At 62.0% G+C, this 12,842-nt stretch overlaps 1 protein-coding gene across 7 annotated transcripts in view; it reads left to right on the top strand.

Annotated features, from left to right (window-relative positions):
* Nucleotides 1-8,944, top strand: part of PRDM16 (PR/SET domain 16) — a 309,274-nt gene extending 300,330 nt beyond the window's left edge. For 6 of the 7 annotated variants that reach the window (XM_081796466.1, XM_081796464.1, XM_081796465.1 and 3 more), the window contains 5 exons: nucleotides 1,119-1,288; nucleotides 1,574-1,748; nucleotides 5,646-5,879; nucleotides 6,702-6,876; nucleotides 8,069-8,944. In XM_081796466.1, the coding sequence (XP_081652592.1) occupies nucleotides 1,119-1,288; nucleotides 1,574-1,748; nucleotides 5,646-5,879; nucleotides 6,702-6,876; nucleotides 8,069-8,203 (889 nt within the window). In that variant the 3' untranslated portion in view covers nucleotides 8,204-8,944. The remainder of the gene's footprint in view (nucleotides 1-1,118; nucleotides 1,289-1,573; nucleotides 1,749-5,645; nucleotides 5,880-6,701; nucleotides 6,877-8,068) is intronic. The other variant, XM_081796467.1, reaches the window with a different exon arrangement.
* The last annotated feature ends 3,898 nt before the right edge of the window (nucleotides 8,945-12,842 follow it).

The following is a 12,842-nucleotide window of genomic DNA, read 5'->3' as shown; positions in this document are numbered from 1 at the left end:
CGGCTCCTGAGAGACTCAGTGGGGGGAGGGGGGGCACTGCCTCCTGCCCCCTGCAGAAGCTGTTTGTTTCCAAGACAGGGAAATAAACTAGCCTGCGGACGATGTTGCAAGTGTTCACAGCCTCTGACACGGGGAAGCATCCCTGGAGGCCTTCTGAGGACCAGGCGCGCACACGCATGCACGTGCACTCCTGCACACGAACGCTCGCGCGTGCACACACCTGCACATGGGCACACACACATGTGCACCTGAACACGACTGCATCAGGTCCCCTCTGCTCGGACTTCCGCCACCAGGAGGCGCCGGCACGGCTCTGCAGACGTGTGGTGGCGGCTGTCGGGCCACCCTCCCTCCAGCTCCAGCTCGGCCGCTGTTTCTGGCTTCTGGGTGTGGATATTTCCCTCAACTGGGAGAATAGCCTCCCTTTCCTGCCCTCGGGGCCTGGGAGCAAAGGCCGCGCCCGCCCCAGGCCCCCACACCGAGGGGGCACCGCTCAGGTCACGGACACTCTGAGGGACCCGACTGAGGCGCCGGAGGAGGGAGCGTCGTTCTCGGATTTTTTCAGTGCTCGGCCCGGGCCCGCGATCACCGTCCACAGAGGGGCAGGGACGCGAGGCGATCGCGTGGGGCCCGCGGGACCCTCGCGGTCCGTGTCAGGGAGGCGGAGGACGGCCTCTGGGGAAGTTGGGGCAGCCCCCGGGCCCCAGTTAGTGATTTGGCACGCGAGGCCCCACATGCCCGCAGACCCACTAAAAGGCGGCCGGGTCCAGGCCAGCTCTCCCCATACCAGAGTGGGGAGGGGTCTCTTCGCCGTCTCTCCGACGGGAGGAAGGTGGCCGGGAGCAGGATGCAGGCTCCTCCTTGGGGGGGGACGGGGGCAAAGCATCGAGAGGCTTCCATGGTGCTCGGCTGCCCCCTTGAGGCTGCTGGGAGTGCGGCCCTCGGGCAGCGGGGAGGGGGGACCCGGGTGCACCGGCGGCCCCGCCCAGGGAGCCCACTGCCGCAGCACCGGGTGAGTCCCCACCGCCCGCCCCCCCTGCCCCGCCTGCCAGGAGGCGGGGGCGGGGCGTCTGCGAGGCTGCGGGGCGGGGCTTCTCTGAGGCGCGCGTGTCTTCCAGGTGTAAGTACTGCGACCGCTCCTTCAGCATCTCCTCCAACCTGCAGCGGCACGTCCGGAACATCCACAACAAGGAGAAGCCCTTCAAGTGCCACCTGTGCAACCGCTGCTTCGGGCAGCAGACCAACCTGGACCGGCACCTCAAGAAGCACGAGCACGAGCACGCCCCAGGTGGGCGGTGGGCATGGGGTGGGGGGGAGGGAAGGAGGAGGAGGGAGAAGACAGGGGAGGGGTGGGGGAGGAGGAGAGGAGAAGACAGGGGAGGGGTGGGGGAGGAGGAGAGGAGAAGACAGGGGAGGGGTGGGGGAGGAGGAGAGGAGAAGACAGGGGAGAGGAGGGGAGAGAGAAGGGAGGGGAGCGGGGAGGAGAGGAGGGGAGAGTCGGGAGGGAGAGGGAGGGGAGGGGAGGGCTCAGCTGAGGGATGCTCTTTCTCTGATGCTCCCCCCGTCCCCACAGTGAGCCAGCACTCCGGGGTCCTCACAAACCACCTGGGGACCAGTGCCTCCTCCCCCGCGTCCGAGTCAGACAACCATGCACTTTTAGACGAGAAAGAGGACTCCTATTTCTCTGAAATCAGAAACTTTATTGCCAATAGTGAGATGAACCAAGCATCAACGCGAACAGACAAACGGTAAGAAGTCCGTTCCGGACCCCAAGCCCACCTGCGTGGCCACGCCCAGAGCAGGGGCACCCCACCCAGCCCCAAGTCTCGATGAGTAGGGGCCCGCAGCGCAGGGTGAGACCGACAGGCACCGTTGTGGCCCGGCTCTGCCCCCTGCAGGTGGCGAGGGGTGGGGGGGGCTTCGGCCAGGGGGTCCCCTCCCGCCTCGGCCTCTGGTGGTGACAGTAAGCACCCGGGCTGAGGGTGCGCGCCGTGTGCTTACAGCCGCACCGAGCTGCCGGCGTGCTTTGGCTTGGGCGTCACGGGCGTGCCGCGGAGCACAGGCCGGGTGAGGGCTCTGGCGTGAGTTCTGCCGTGGATGTGAGAGTCTAGAACATTTCTGTGGAGTCCGAGGCACTGCAGGTTTCCACCCAGGAGCGCCGCCCCTTTAAACACACACGCGCGCACGTGTGCGCACACGAAGTCACACGTGCATGTGCACGCACATGCACACACTCATATATGCATGCACGTGACGGCACACATGTGTACGTGCATGTACATGTATGCACACACGTACATACGTGTGCACATGCAAACCCATACACACGTCTGCATCTGCATGAAATCACACACGTGCACACATGTACACACATACCCGCAAATATACGCACATGCGCTGACACATGAACACATGTGCATATGTATATACACACATGAAGTTACCCACATGCTTACCTACACACATGTGTATATTTACACACATATACACATGTACACACATATATACACACCACATGTACACGTGCACATGCACACAGATACACGTGCACGTGCTCATGCACACGCACACACACACTCGTATGCACACGCACACCACATATGTACATGCGCATGCGCGCACAATGCACAAACACACACACGCACTCATGTACGTGCACACACACACACTTCGTACGCACATGCACACGGTCGCAGAAAAATAGCAGAATTCAGATTCGAGATGTGGAGGGTGTACTGCACGACCCTGGATCCCAAGGCTCACGGTGTGGCATTTACTCTGGGGGTCCCTTCTGGAAGGACCCATCAGACCCCCAGGAAGACATTCTCCTTGCATAAAAGCTGGGGCCAGACCAGCCGGCAGAAAACCAGAGACACTGCAAACTTCAAGTGGCCTTGGGGTGCGAGCCCCTAATTCTGCAGAGGAAGACAGCCCGGTGAAGTGGGGGGTGGGGGGCTGCTCCAGCCACAAAGCCGGGCCTGGAACCTGGGCCCAGAGCCCTGGCCCTTAGGCTGGCCACAGGAGGGCCACCCAAGACAGAGGCCGACGAAGAGCCTACAAGGACTTGTCAGTGGCATCCACCACGGGTTGGGCGGCCATGCCAGGGTGAGCCCAGGAGCGCCGGGAAGACCTTCACGCCTGGAGCCCGGGTGGCCCAGCTCTTTGCCGTGAGGACCGGAAACCCGGCAGGACAGAGGGGAGAGGAGACAGCATCACCCTAACCTTCTCCACGGAGCGTCTCAACCGGGGCTTTCCGTCCAGCCCCCACGGGAGGGGCAGGAGACGAGGCTCAGACAGAGGAGACCGGGCCCCACATCCCTCAGAAAGCCCGGGGCGGAGCTGGCCACAGATCCAGGCCCTCGGATGACCTGTCCCGCTGAGACCCTGTCCCTGGGGGCTGGGGAACCTCCAGGAGATGTCCCACGTCATCACCAGAAGTGAGAACCACGATCACAGTTGACACGAAGCCACAACCCTGCGTCAAGTGCTGAGATGTTGGCGGTTCTGTGTGGGGCCGACGCTGACATTATCGGGTTCTCGTCCGGAACCAGTTTCCTTCTCTTGATCGTCAAGGAGAATCTAGGGATGCCAGGCTCCCTGGCCCCAGAAGCCCTTAAATACCTGGGCTGAACTGTGTCCCCCGCCAAATCCTGACCCCTAGTACCTCAGAACGTCACCTCGTTTGGAGATAGGGTCTTTACCGATGTAATCGGTTAAGATGAGGTCACCAGTGTGGCTACCAGTGCCACGCGATGTCGTGGAAGAAGAGATTGGGGCACAGAACACACGGGGAGAAGCCGTGTCAAGATGTAGCAGAGATGGGAGATGGGGAGATACACCTACAGCCGTCGGGCGCCACGGATCGCCTGCCAAATGCCAGCGGCTGCGGGAGGCCCGGACAGTTGTCCCTGAGCCTCAGAAGGAACCAGGCCCGCCTGCACCCGGGTCTCAGACTCCAGCCTCCAGAACCAGGAGAGTCCGGGCTCCAGTTGTGCAAGCCCAGCCCCGGCGCTGGGTCACGGTGGCCCCGGGACGTCACCTGCCTCAGGTGCCCGCCCTGTCTGAAGCTGACGCCAGCCTGCGGGACCCCATCCTCTGTCCCTGCTGCCCCCCACTGAGTGCTCCTGGTGGATACAGGCCTCCTGTGCGGGGCTGCGGTCCCTGCTCCCAAACAGAGGGGCCCATATATAGAAACTGCAAAGCACTCTTAACTCCGATTAGACGTGCACAGGGCCACCTGCTGAACACAGTCCCAGTCCCGGCCCCCAAGACAGCCACCTGCGCGGTTCATCCCACCCTCACGCCGCCGAGGGGGCACAGGCTCCGAGATGGCAAGGTCACCCACCAGAGAGCCAGGGACAAAGGCAAGACCCGGGTCCCGGCCCGTGTCACTTGCCTCCAGAGCCCTGGCCCCTGGCGGATGGATGCGTGCCTGGTGACGGTGCGAGGGGCCATCGAGAAGGGAGAGGTCAAGGGTTCTGCACGTCCGGGAAGGCCGGTCACGTGTCAGCATCTTATACTTCCTCCAGGAAAGGCAAGGGTGGAAAATGAGCATGGCCGACAGCCTGGAGATCGGGGACCTCCCGGCCCAGTCCGTCTGCACAGACCCCTGAGTGTGGAGGCCAGCGGTCACTCAGAAGTGACACCCCCTCTACCTGATGCCCAGACCAGGACCCCGGTCTCCCCTGACATCAGTGGATGGATTCCTGTGGGCCATGTGAGCTCCAGGAGGAACGGGGTCTGGGGGCTCTGAACTCTGGCCCAGACGTGGGCTCAGGAGGCGTCTGCCCAGCCTCCCCCTCCCCCTCCCCGCTGGACACCTGCCAGCATCTTCAGAAAGAAACGAGAAGGCTCACCATCACTCAGCTTGGGTTTTTTCCTTTTTTTTTTTTTTTTTTTTTAAGTTTGTATTTATTTTGAGAGAGAGAGAGAGAGCAGGGGAGGGGCAGAGAGAGAGAATTCCACACAGCAGACCTGCCCTGGGCTTGAACCCGTGAACGTTGAGACCAAGACCTGAGCCGAGATCAAGAGATCAAGAGTCAGACCAGTCAGGCTGAGCCACCCAGGTCCCCTGGGTGTTTTCCTCTTAATAACGAGGATCCAGAGTGGAAAAGTGTCACCCGGCCAGAGTCACTAGGAGGGAGATGTGGGGTCTGGGCTGCAGGAAGGAGGCCAGCAGCCTCCGAAACAAACTCGTCTGGGTGGGTTTCCCTGGCTGACAGCAGCTCAGCCCCCACCCTACGGAGCCCTAGGCCCCCAGAGCCTCTGTCGGCAGAGGCCCCCTCACCCTGGGTTGCCGGTGTCCCTGTGTCCTCGTGGCTGGCCAGGAGGAGCCAGCAAGGGTCGATCAGCAAACCTCCCCAAGGGTACCCCTTGTGCAGTCCCCAACCCCAGCTCCAGCGCCCAAGACCCCCTTCCCCGCTAGACTGGCCGTGGCCTCCCTCCCTGACGCGCACATCCTGAATCCCCGCTCTCGCCCCTGCCACGCCCTCGCTCGCTCCTCAAGGGGTTGCTGAGGCCGAGGGTTCCGACAATGCAGGCTCTTTCCACGGGGAGGGTGAAGACGGCCGTGGGGGGAGAGCCGACCGGAGCCCAGTCGGAGGCCTTGTGGGCCCCGGGGCTAACTCCCTCCCCTGTCCCTTCAGGCCGGAGGTCCAGGACCTGGACGGCAACTCCCAGTGTCCGGGCCTGGCCAGCGGGAAGCCGGAGGACGTGGAGGAGGAGGAGGAGGAAGAGGAGGAGGAGGACGACGACAGTCTGGCGGGGAAGTCCCAGGACGACACCGTGTCCCCCACGCCCGAACCCCAGGGTGCCTATGAGGACGAGGAGGACGAGGATCCGCCCACCTCCCTGGCCGTGGGCTTCGAACACACTCGAAGGTGGGGGCCACGCCCGGGCAGCCTGACCTGCTAGGGCCCAGGCCAGGGAGGGGCCTGAACATCGTGAGGGCGACCTCGCTCTCAGGCCACCCGAGGCCCCAGCATCCTCCTGGCCGGGTTCACCCTGGTTCCCAGCAGGTGTCTCCACCGCGGTGGGAGCTTCCACACACAGGCTGCGAGGCCCAGCCCGAGGCAGGGGGTCAGGGGCTGGCCCGCCCCCTCCCACACACACTTCCCAAGCCTGGGGGGCGGGGGCAGGCACGCTCCCGAGCCGAGCGGGAGCTGGTCCGTAGCGACACGGCCTCCATCCCGCGGCCGGGGCAGTGGCGTCTGGCCTCCCGCGGGCTGAGCACTGGCGGTTTGCGAGCAAGGCAGGCCGGACCCCTCCCCGCGCGGCCCGGCTGCTCACTGCCTTTGTCGGGCACCAGGGATGCGGCCAGCACTCCAGACGGTCCTGGGGGAGCCCTGCAGGGACTGCCCGTTTCCCCTCACCCCTGGGTCCTGGGAGCGGGAGCCCCCGCGCCCTCCAGAGCAGCCCCCCGATCCGTCCTCCGCCCCCAGAGCCCCGGGCGCCCCCCCGCCTGCTGCTTGCGGTGTGTGCACGCACTCGCCCCCTCCGGTGGCCTCCGTCCGTGGCCCTCCTGCATCTGTGTGGCTTCTGTCCAGGTGTCGACGTGTCTGTGTGTCCGTCTCCTTGTGCATGTGGCTCGTGGAGGCGCCATGGCGTGCATGCAGGCACGGAGCCGGCCGTGGGGCATCAGAGAGGCGGCCAGAGGCCAGACCAGCTAACGCCAGGCCCCCTCTCCCCGGTCGTTGGTGCAGGTGTATTGAGGAGCAACCAGGCGGTCTGTTAGCTTTGGAGCCGATGCCGACTTTTGGGAAGGGGCTCGATCTGCGCAGAGCAGCTGAGGAAGCGTTTGAAGTTAAAGATGTGCTTAATCCCACCTTAGACTCTGAGACTTTAAAGCAGACACTGTACAGGCAGGCTAAGAACCAGGTAGGTACCGAGCAGAGCCCCCCACCCCCGGCACCCCCGGGCCAGGTGGCAGGTGGAGGCCGCGCCTCCTCTCGTGGTGGCCATCCTGGGCCCGGGGCACGCCAGGACCGCTGTCCCGGGGCCCACCGCCTCGGCTAGAGACGGCCAAGCCGCCGCCCCTCCCCCGCGAGCAGGGGTGGGGCAGGGAGAGGTTGAGGCAGATGAATGGGAACCGGGCATTCCCGGACACGTGGGTCGCTGCCCTCTTGTCCCCGGTGACAGGCGCCCGAGGCCGGGCGTCCAGCCTTGAAGCTGGGCAGGCCTTCCTCCCTCTCCGACTCAAGCATGAATGGCTGGCGGCCCAGGCTTCTCTTGAAGGAAACCCCCTCTCACACAGCCACTCGTTCCACGCTGGAGCTCCGACAGGGTCAGCGAGGGCGTCAGGGTGGGCCTCGACCCCCCTTCTGTAGCGCAGGCGGCCGCAGGGCCCTGCTTCCTGCTTTCATCCGTCTAGAGGAGCGGGGTCTCCGTCGGCCCACCCCTGAGTCTCGGCAAAAACCGTCTGCGTGTCTGTCTTTGTCTTTTTACTAATCCTGTCCAGGGTGTAAACCCGGGTGGGAGGAGGGTCGTCGGCCTTCCCCCACCCCGCTCTGCTCCGGATGGTCCCCAGGTCCCACTACCTCGTGCCCCGTGTCTTGTGGCGGAATTGTCCCGTGGGCCAGCCACGCCCCAGGCCCAGAAACGCGTCGGCGCCCAGCTCAGACCAGCTGTGCGTCCGCTTCCCCGGGTCGCTCCGTGCTGTCCCCATGGTTGTCCAGACGGGCAGCCCCCAGGCCGACCGGTGCCCTCCAGACAGACACTGCCTCTTGTCGACCACCAGCAATTCCCAGGGCCCTCGAAAAAGTGGGGGTGGGGCAGGGGGAGCACCGCAAAGAGCTGAGGGGCCCCTGTGCACAGAGGCCAGCCAGGACCACGGCTTCTTGCCACTGTCTGCACGGGAGCCCAGCAGACACTCACCCCGCCACCTCCCACCACATCTTCCGCTTCCGGGCCCCAGGGGAGAGTCTAGATCTGCGCGAGGCTAAGCCCAGCCAGAGGGCAACGGGGGGCTAGGAAGGGGCCCTCTGGGATCTGCAGAGCCCCAGCTCACGCAGCTCACCTGCCTGTTGTGTGTGTGTGCACACACGTGTGTCCTTGTCCTCTCCCCGGCCAGGCGTATGCAATGATGCTGTCCCTCTCCGAGGAGGCTCCTCTCCACACCTCTTCCCAGAGCCCTCTGGACGCCTGGTTAAACATCACGGGAGCCACGCCAGAGTCCGGAGCCTTTAACCCCATCAACCACCTCTGACGGGCCCAGGACGGGCTGGGGTCTGAGTCCAAGCAAGGCATCGTGGGGCCCCGACGTCCCAACAGAAGTCCCGGCTGCGGGAGATGGAGAAGTGAGCCTTGGGGAGCGGCGTGGCCTGGGCCAGAGAGACCCCCCCCATCACCTGTGTGGATCACTCCTCAGCACCGCCCCCCCCCCCCCGCCGCCACACACACACACACACTATGGTTCAGCTCTAACTTTTCCAATGAAAACTCAGAACCCAGGAGTCGCTGAGCGGTCCTGGAGCCCCACCGTCTAAGAATTGGTCTCCGGAACAGCGTTCCAGAAATGGTACAACGCACGGCCGGCCACGTGCGGCTCGCGGGAGCTGCTCACGGAACCAACCCGCCGGGTGAGGGCGGGATTTCAATCCCAAACTGAAGCCAGCCGGGCCACTTTGGCACCCGCCTGGTGCCTCGGAAAGGAACGGACAGACACGGGTGTGCCCTGGAAAGGGAGATCGCCCCAACGATTTTTATAATGAGAATCACGAGAGTAACCCTTTTGGTAATCTTATTGACGACAGAGTCTATTTAAGCATGTGGTTTTAAAAATAGACAGTATTTTTTAAAGAATCGAAAAATGACTTGCAAATTGTTTTTTAAGAGTAATTTTGCATTGCTTTGAAATCTCAGCCTATTTGCAAGCCCACACTGGGAACTGGTACCGTGTTTGGGTGTGCTCTTTATACTGTAGATAACGGAGAAATTTTCTATCCCTGACCGTGTTTGTAAAGCCGTGATTCTGCCCCCCCCACCACCACCCCAGCCCTGCGCAGAACCAAGGGGGCTGGGGCCCTCCCCTGGGAGCAGTTTCAGACTGTACCTCGGAATTCTTAGACGTGGTGTCCTGGGCTGGCCCAAGGCTGGGAGGTGTGTGTGGCATGGGCGTCGTGCCTGTGGCCCCCACCAAGACCCCCCCCCGATTGAACGGGGAAGGTGGGAGCCGCGGCTCTGGTCCCCTGTGCAAGGGTGGGCTTGGCATCCCACGCTCCTGCCCACACGGCCTGCACATCAGCCACACCCACGCCGGCCACCCTGCCGAAGGGGGGTCCCCGCTGGCCACACCGGGTCTCCAGCCCGACCCCCACCCGCACCGTCAGACGGACAAGGGGGACAGTGGGCATCCCCCGTGGCCGCCGTGGGGCGCGTTCTGCGGCTCTCCTGCCCCAGGCCGCCCGCCAGGCTCTGTGCCCGCGTGAGACCCGGGCTCCAGGACACGACCACCGCCTCTGCTCCACGCGCGGCTTCCTGGCGGGCCGGCCCGGCTCCAGAACGGAAGGGCATCCAGGTGGGACCTGCCTCGGGAGCAAAGACAGCACAGCCCGGTCGGGACGGGTCTGCTTCTCCACTCGGATGGGCTTTAAGTTATTCCCATAGGGGCCAATTTCAACTCATAATTTGTTTCCCTGATGGAATTTACCTGAATCTGTATATAACTTGTAATTTTTTCTAATTCATTTCTTTTCTTATTTTATTTCTTCCTTAACAGTATTTTGGCATTAGACATTCTTATTGTGAAGAAATATTGTTAATATAAGTATCTAGTGAAGGACCAAAACCGTGTATAAGGTTGTGTGTTGTGTGATTGATAACCAGGGAGCGGGGAGGTTTTAAATGTGCCAAATACCCCCGCGCCCCCCGACGGATCCTGCTGCCCCGTTTCCAGACAATCACGTGTTTTTGTTAAATTAGAGTCTCAGTTACCTTTGCATTTAAGACAAGTGTTCTATTTATTTCTTTTATTGTTTGGAAGGAAAAAAAAGAGTAAGAGTGTCCCAACAAGAAGAGAAAAAGATCGCCCAAGTGGCCCTTAAAAAAGAATGTAGACGCAAGTGGTGAGGGGGCGGCCGCACCTGAGGACGGGGGTCTGGCGGGGGACGAGTGGGGCCCGCGGGCCCCGGCGAAAGGGTTCCCACCCCGCTCTCGGTCCACAGGAGGCAGCAAGACCCAGCCGGCCTCGCGGGCGCCCAGGCCGCTCGCACACGCGTGCGGCTGGAAGGTGGCCGCGCCCCAGGAAGAGCTGAGGCTTTGCAGGCGGGGCCCCCTCACCTCCTCACACGCACCCACCTCCACCCCGGGCCCGCCAGGCGTGGCGTGGGCTTTCCGATTTCCCCTCCATCCGCATCGGACCGTTTCGCAGAGCCGACCTCAGACATAATTTGTAAACCCAAATTACATTTCTTCTGCTAAAGAGTAAGGTGTGTGCTTTTTTTTGCGATCTGCCCCTCTCCGCCCAAAAGAGGAAGTTTGGCCAGTGGAGACCTGAGTGCCTGTTCTCCGTGGTCCCAGATAAGGGGCGTCGTGTCCTTTCCGGCCAGTCCCGGCAGGCATCTTTCTCTTTCCCTCCCTCCCAGCGCCCCAGCTGCACACCTTGAGTCCTTGCCTCTGTCCCTCTGAGAACAGCTAGAGCTCTAGCCCCATTTCTCCTAAACACTCAGTCCCGTGGGCCCAAGCACTTGACAGGTCTGGGGGGGGGTCTGTCCCTGGACCCCCGACAGAGTGACCATTTCCTCCCCACGCCTGGCACTTCTCCCCGCCCCCGACCACAGGGAGCTGCCCTCCCTGCGGTTCTCCATCTCCGGGCCACAGCACCAGCACGGGCCAATCAGGCCCAGCCCGGACGGTGGGGGGCCGGGGAGCCGGACGGCCAGAATTCTGAGACCCCAGCCTCAGGGCACGGCTGCAACAGGGGAACGGGCTGGCTGGCCAACGTGTCCTTGGGTGGTGGCCGGCGTCAGGCCCGTGCACTCGGGCACCACCGGGCCAGGGTCCTTCTGTCCAGCCTCGACGGTGTTCTTTCTTTGGACAATTGACATCCCCTAATGGAAATTCAGAAGGAAGCCTCCTTGCCCTGCCCTCCGTCCCTCAGACCGCGGCCGCCAGCGGGCCGACGCCATCCCACCCCCACCCCCGCCGCTGCTCTCGGTCCCGGGACAATTGGGTAGGACGCATGGGGCTCCGATCCTTTGGCCAGACAGGGCCTTCACGAGTAGGCCCCAGAGACCCCCTGTTCTGAACCCAGGGGTGTGCACTCCTGCAGCCCGCCTGGGACCCCGGGTGCGCATCAGTGGACAGGGTGAGCCCCGGCGGCCTTCCCGTCCGAGGCAGGAGCACAGCCGGTCTGCCCAGACCCTGAAAGGCCCAGCGCCTCCACGGCCCGAGCCTGGCCCTGGAAACTCGCAGGGCCCTCGGCCCTCTCTGTCCTAGCTGCTTCTTCAATGAGCGTTCGCAAAGCACTTGCCCAAATACGTGTCACCCGTGGTAGCCTTGAAGCCTCGAAGCACTGGATTGTGGTCCCCCCGCCCCGTCCCCCCGTCCCTCGTCCCCCCGCCCAAGTGACTGAAATCTACTGAGCTGTATTTACTGTGCTGCCCGGGAGAGAGGCGAGGGGGCAGCGCCACCCAGGAGAGCCGGGTACCTCGCGCCCGGCCCGGCTAGGGTGGCGAGGCCTCGGCCGCTCCCAGTCGGTGGAGGTCAGCCGGGAATCAAAAGCCATGAAACTGTGCAGCAGCGAGCGATACTGTGACAAGACATTCCTGCGTGAGTCCAGGAGCCTTCCTTCCCTCCCTGCATTCCAGTTTTGTGGTGTTTTTCCTTTCTGTCCCCGATTCGTACTACGGCTTTGGGAAAAAAAAGAAAACAAAGCAAAAGGCAGCTTGAGTTTCCAATCGTGCAATTCACTCGTGAGCAGAGCACTTCCCAAGGTGTCTCTCGGTGTGTTTCCTACCGTCGGTGTTCCCGAGACGAGGGAAGCTGAGCCCCCGTGTCAGAACACATCACGTGTGCATGTGTAACTGCTGGCAAGACCCCCACACCTGTGCGTCCGCACCCCCCCCCCCCCGCCCTTGTTCCATTACAGATTCGGTTCCGTTTGTTTTCTGGGTTTTTGTTTCGTTTTTCTTTTAGAACTGTATAGTGTTGAAAAAGAAATCAAGTGTAAATGTCAGGCTTTCAGATAATGTTTTTTTAAAAAAAAAACAAACCATTGAGAAGGAGGCAGGTGTGTGTCCCATGTCCCCCTGATTGTAAATTGCTTCTGTTACCAGTAAACCGTGCATGGCTCGTGTTTAGCGGTCATTACTGTGTCTGTTCGTGAAATTTTTATGAAAAGGAGAATTCCGTAGATGCACTTGTTGAATTACGTGATTAGGGTCTACGTCCTCCGGACTAGGAGCTCAGAACTGCTCACGCCAAAGCGCAGTTCTTAATCGACGCGGAAATCGCTGACGACCGTGAAGGCAAAGACACCCCGTGTAGCAAATCATCGAGAGTGATTCTGCAGATTTCGTTTTGATGCTTGTGATAAAGACAGATGTACTTGTGTCGAGAAACATCTTTAAGATGAAGGCTAGAGCAGCCGATCGGAGGTTAATGCTGTAGAATAGGACTATATGTAATCTTTCCGATGCTACGATGAATTTATACATGAGATTGATACGCAATAAATCTGTGTGCTTTTCTAAGTCTCGGTGCCCGCGAGCTTCACTGAGGGGCAACAGAGGCCCCCGGGGTGGGGAAGGACTCGGGGTCGGAGCGTGGCCAGCGGCAAGGCTCGCCGGCCTGGGTCAAGGGTCCCCGGGGGCAGGCTGCGAGACGTGCAAGCCCATCATCTCAGC

Source organism: Panthera onca, chromosome C1, assembly GCF_046562875.1.
Source record: "Panthera onca isolate mPanOnc1 chromosome C1, mPanOnc1 haplotype 2, whole genome shotgun sequence".
Lineage (NCBI taxonomy): Eukaryota > Metazoa > Chordata > Mammalia > Carnivora > Felidae > Panthera > Panthera onca.
The sequence above is the reverse complement of the archived record's forward strand: the minus strand, read 5'-3'. Positions and strand labels throughout refer to the sequence as shown.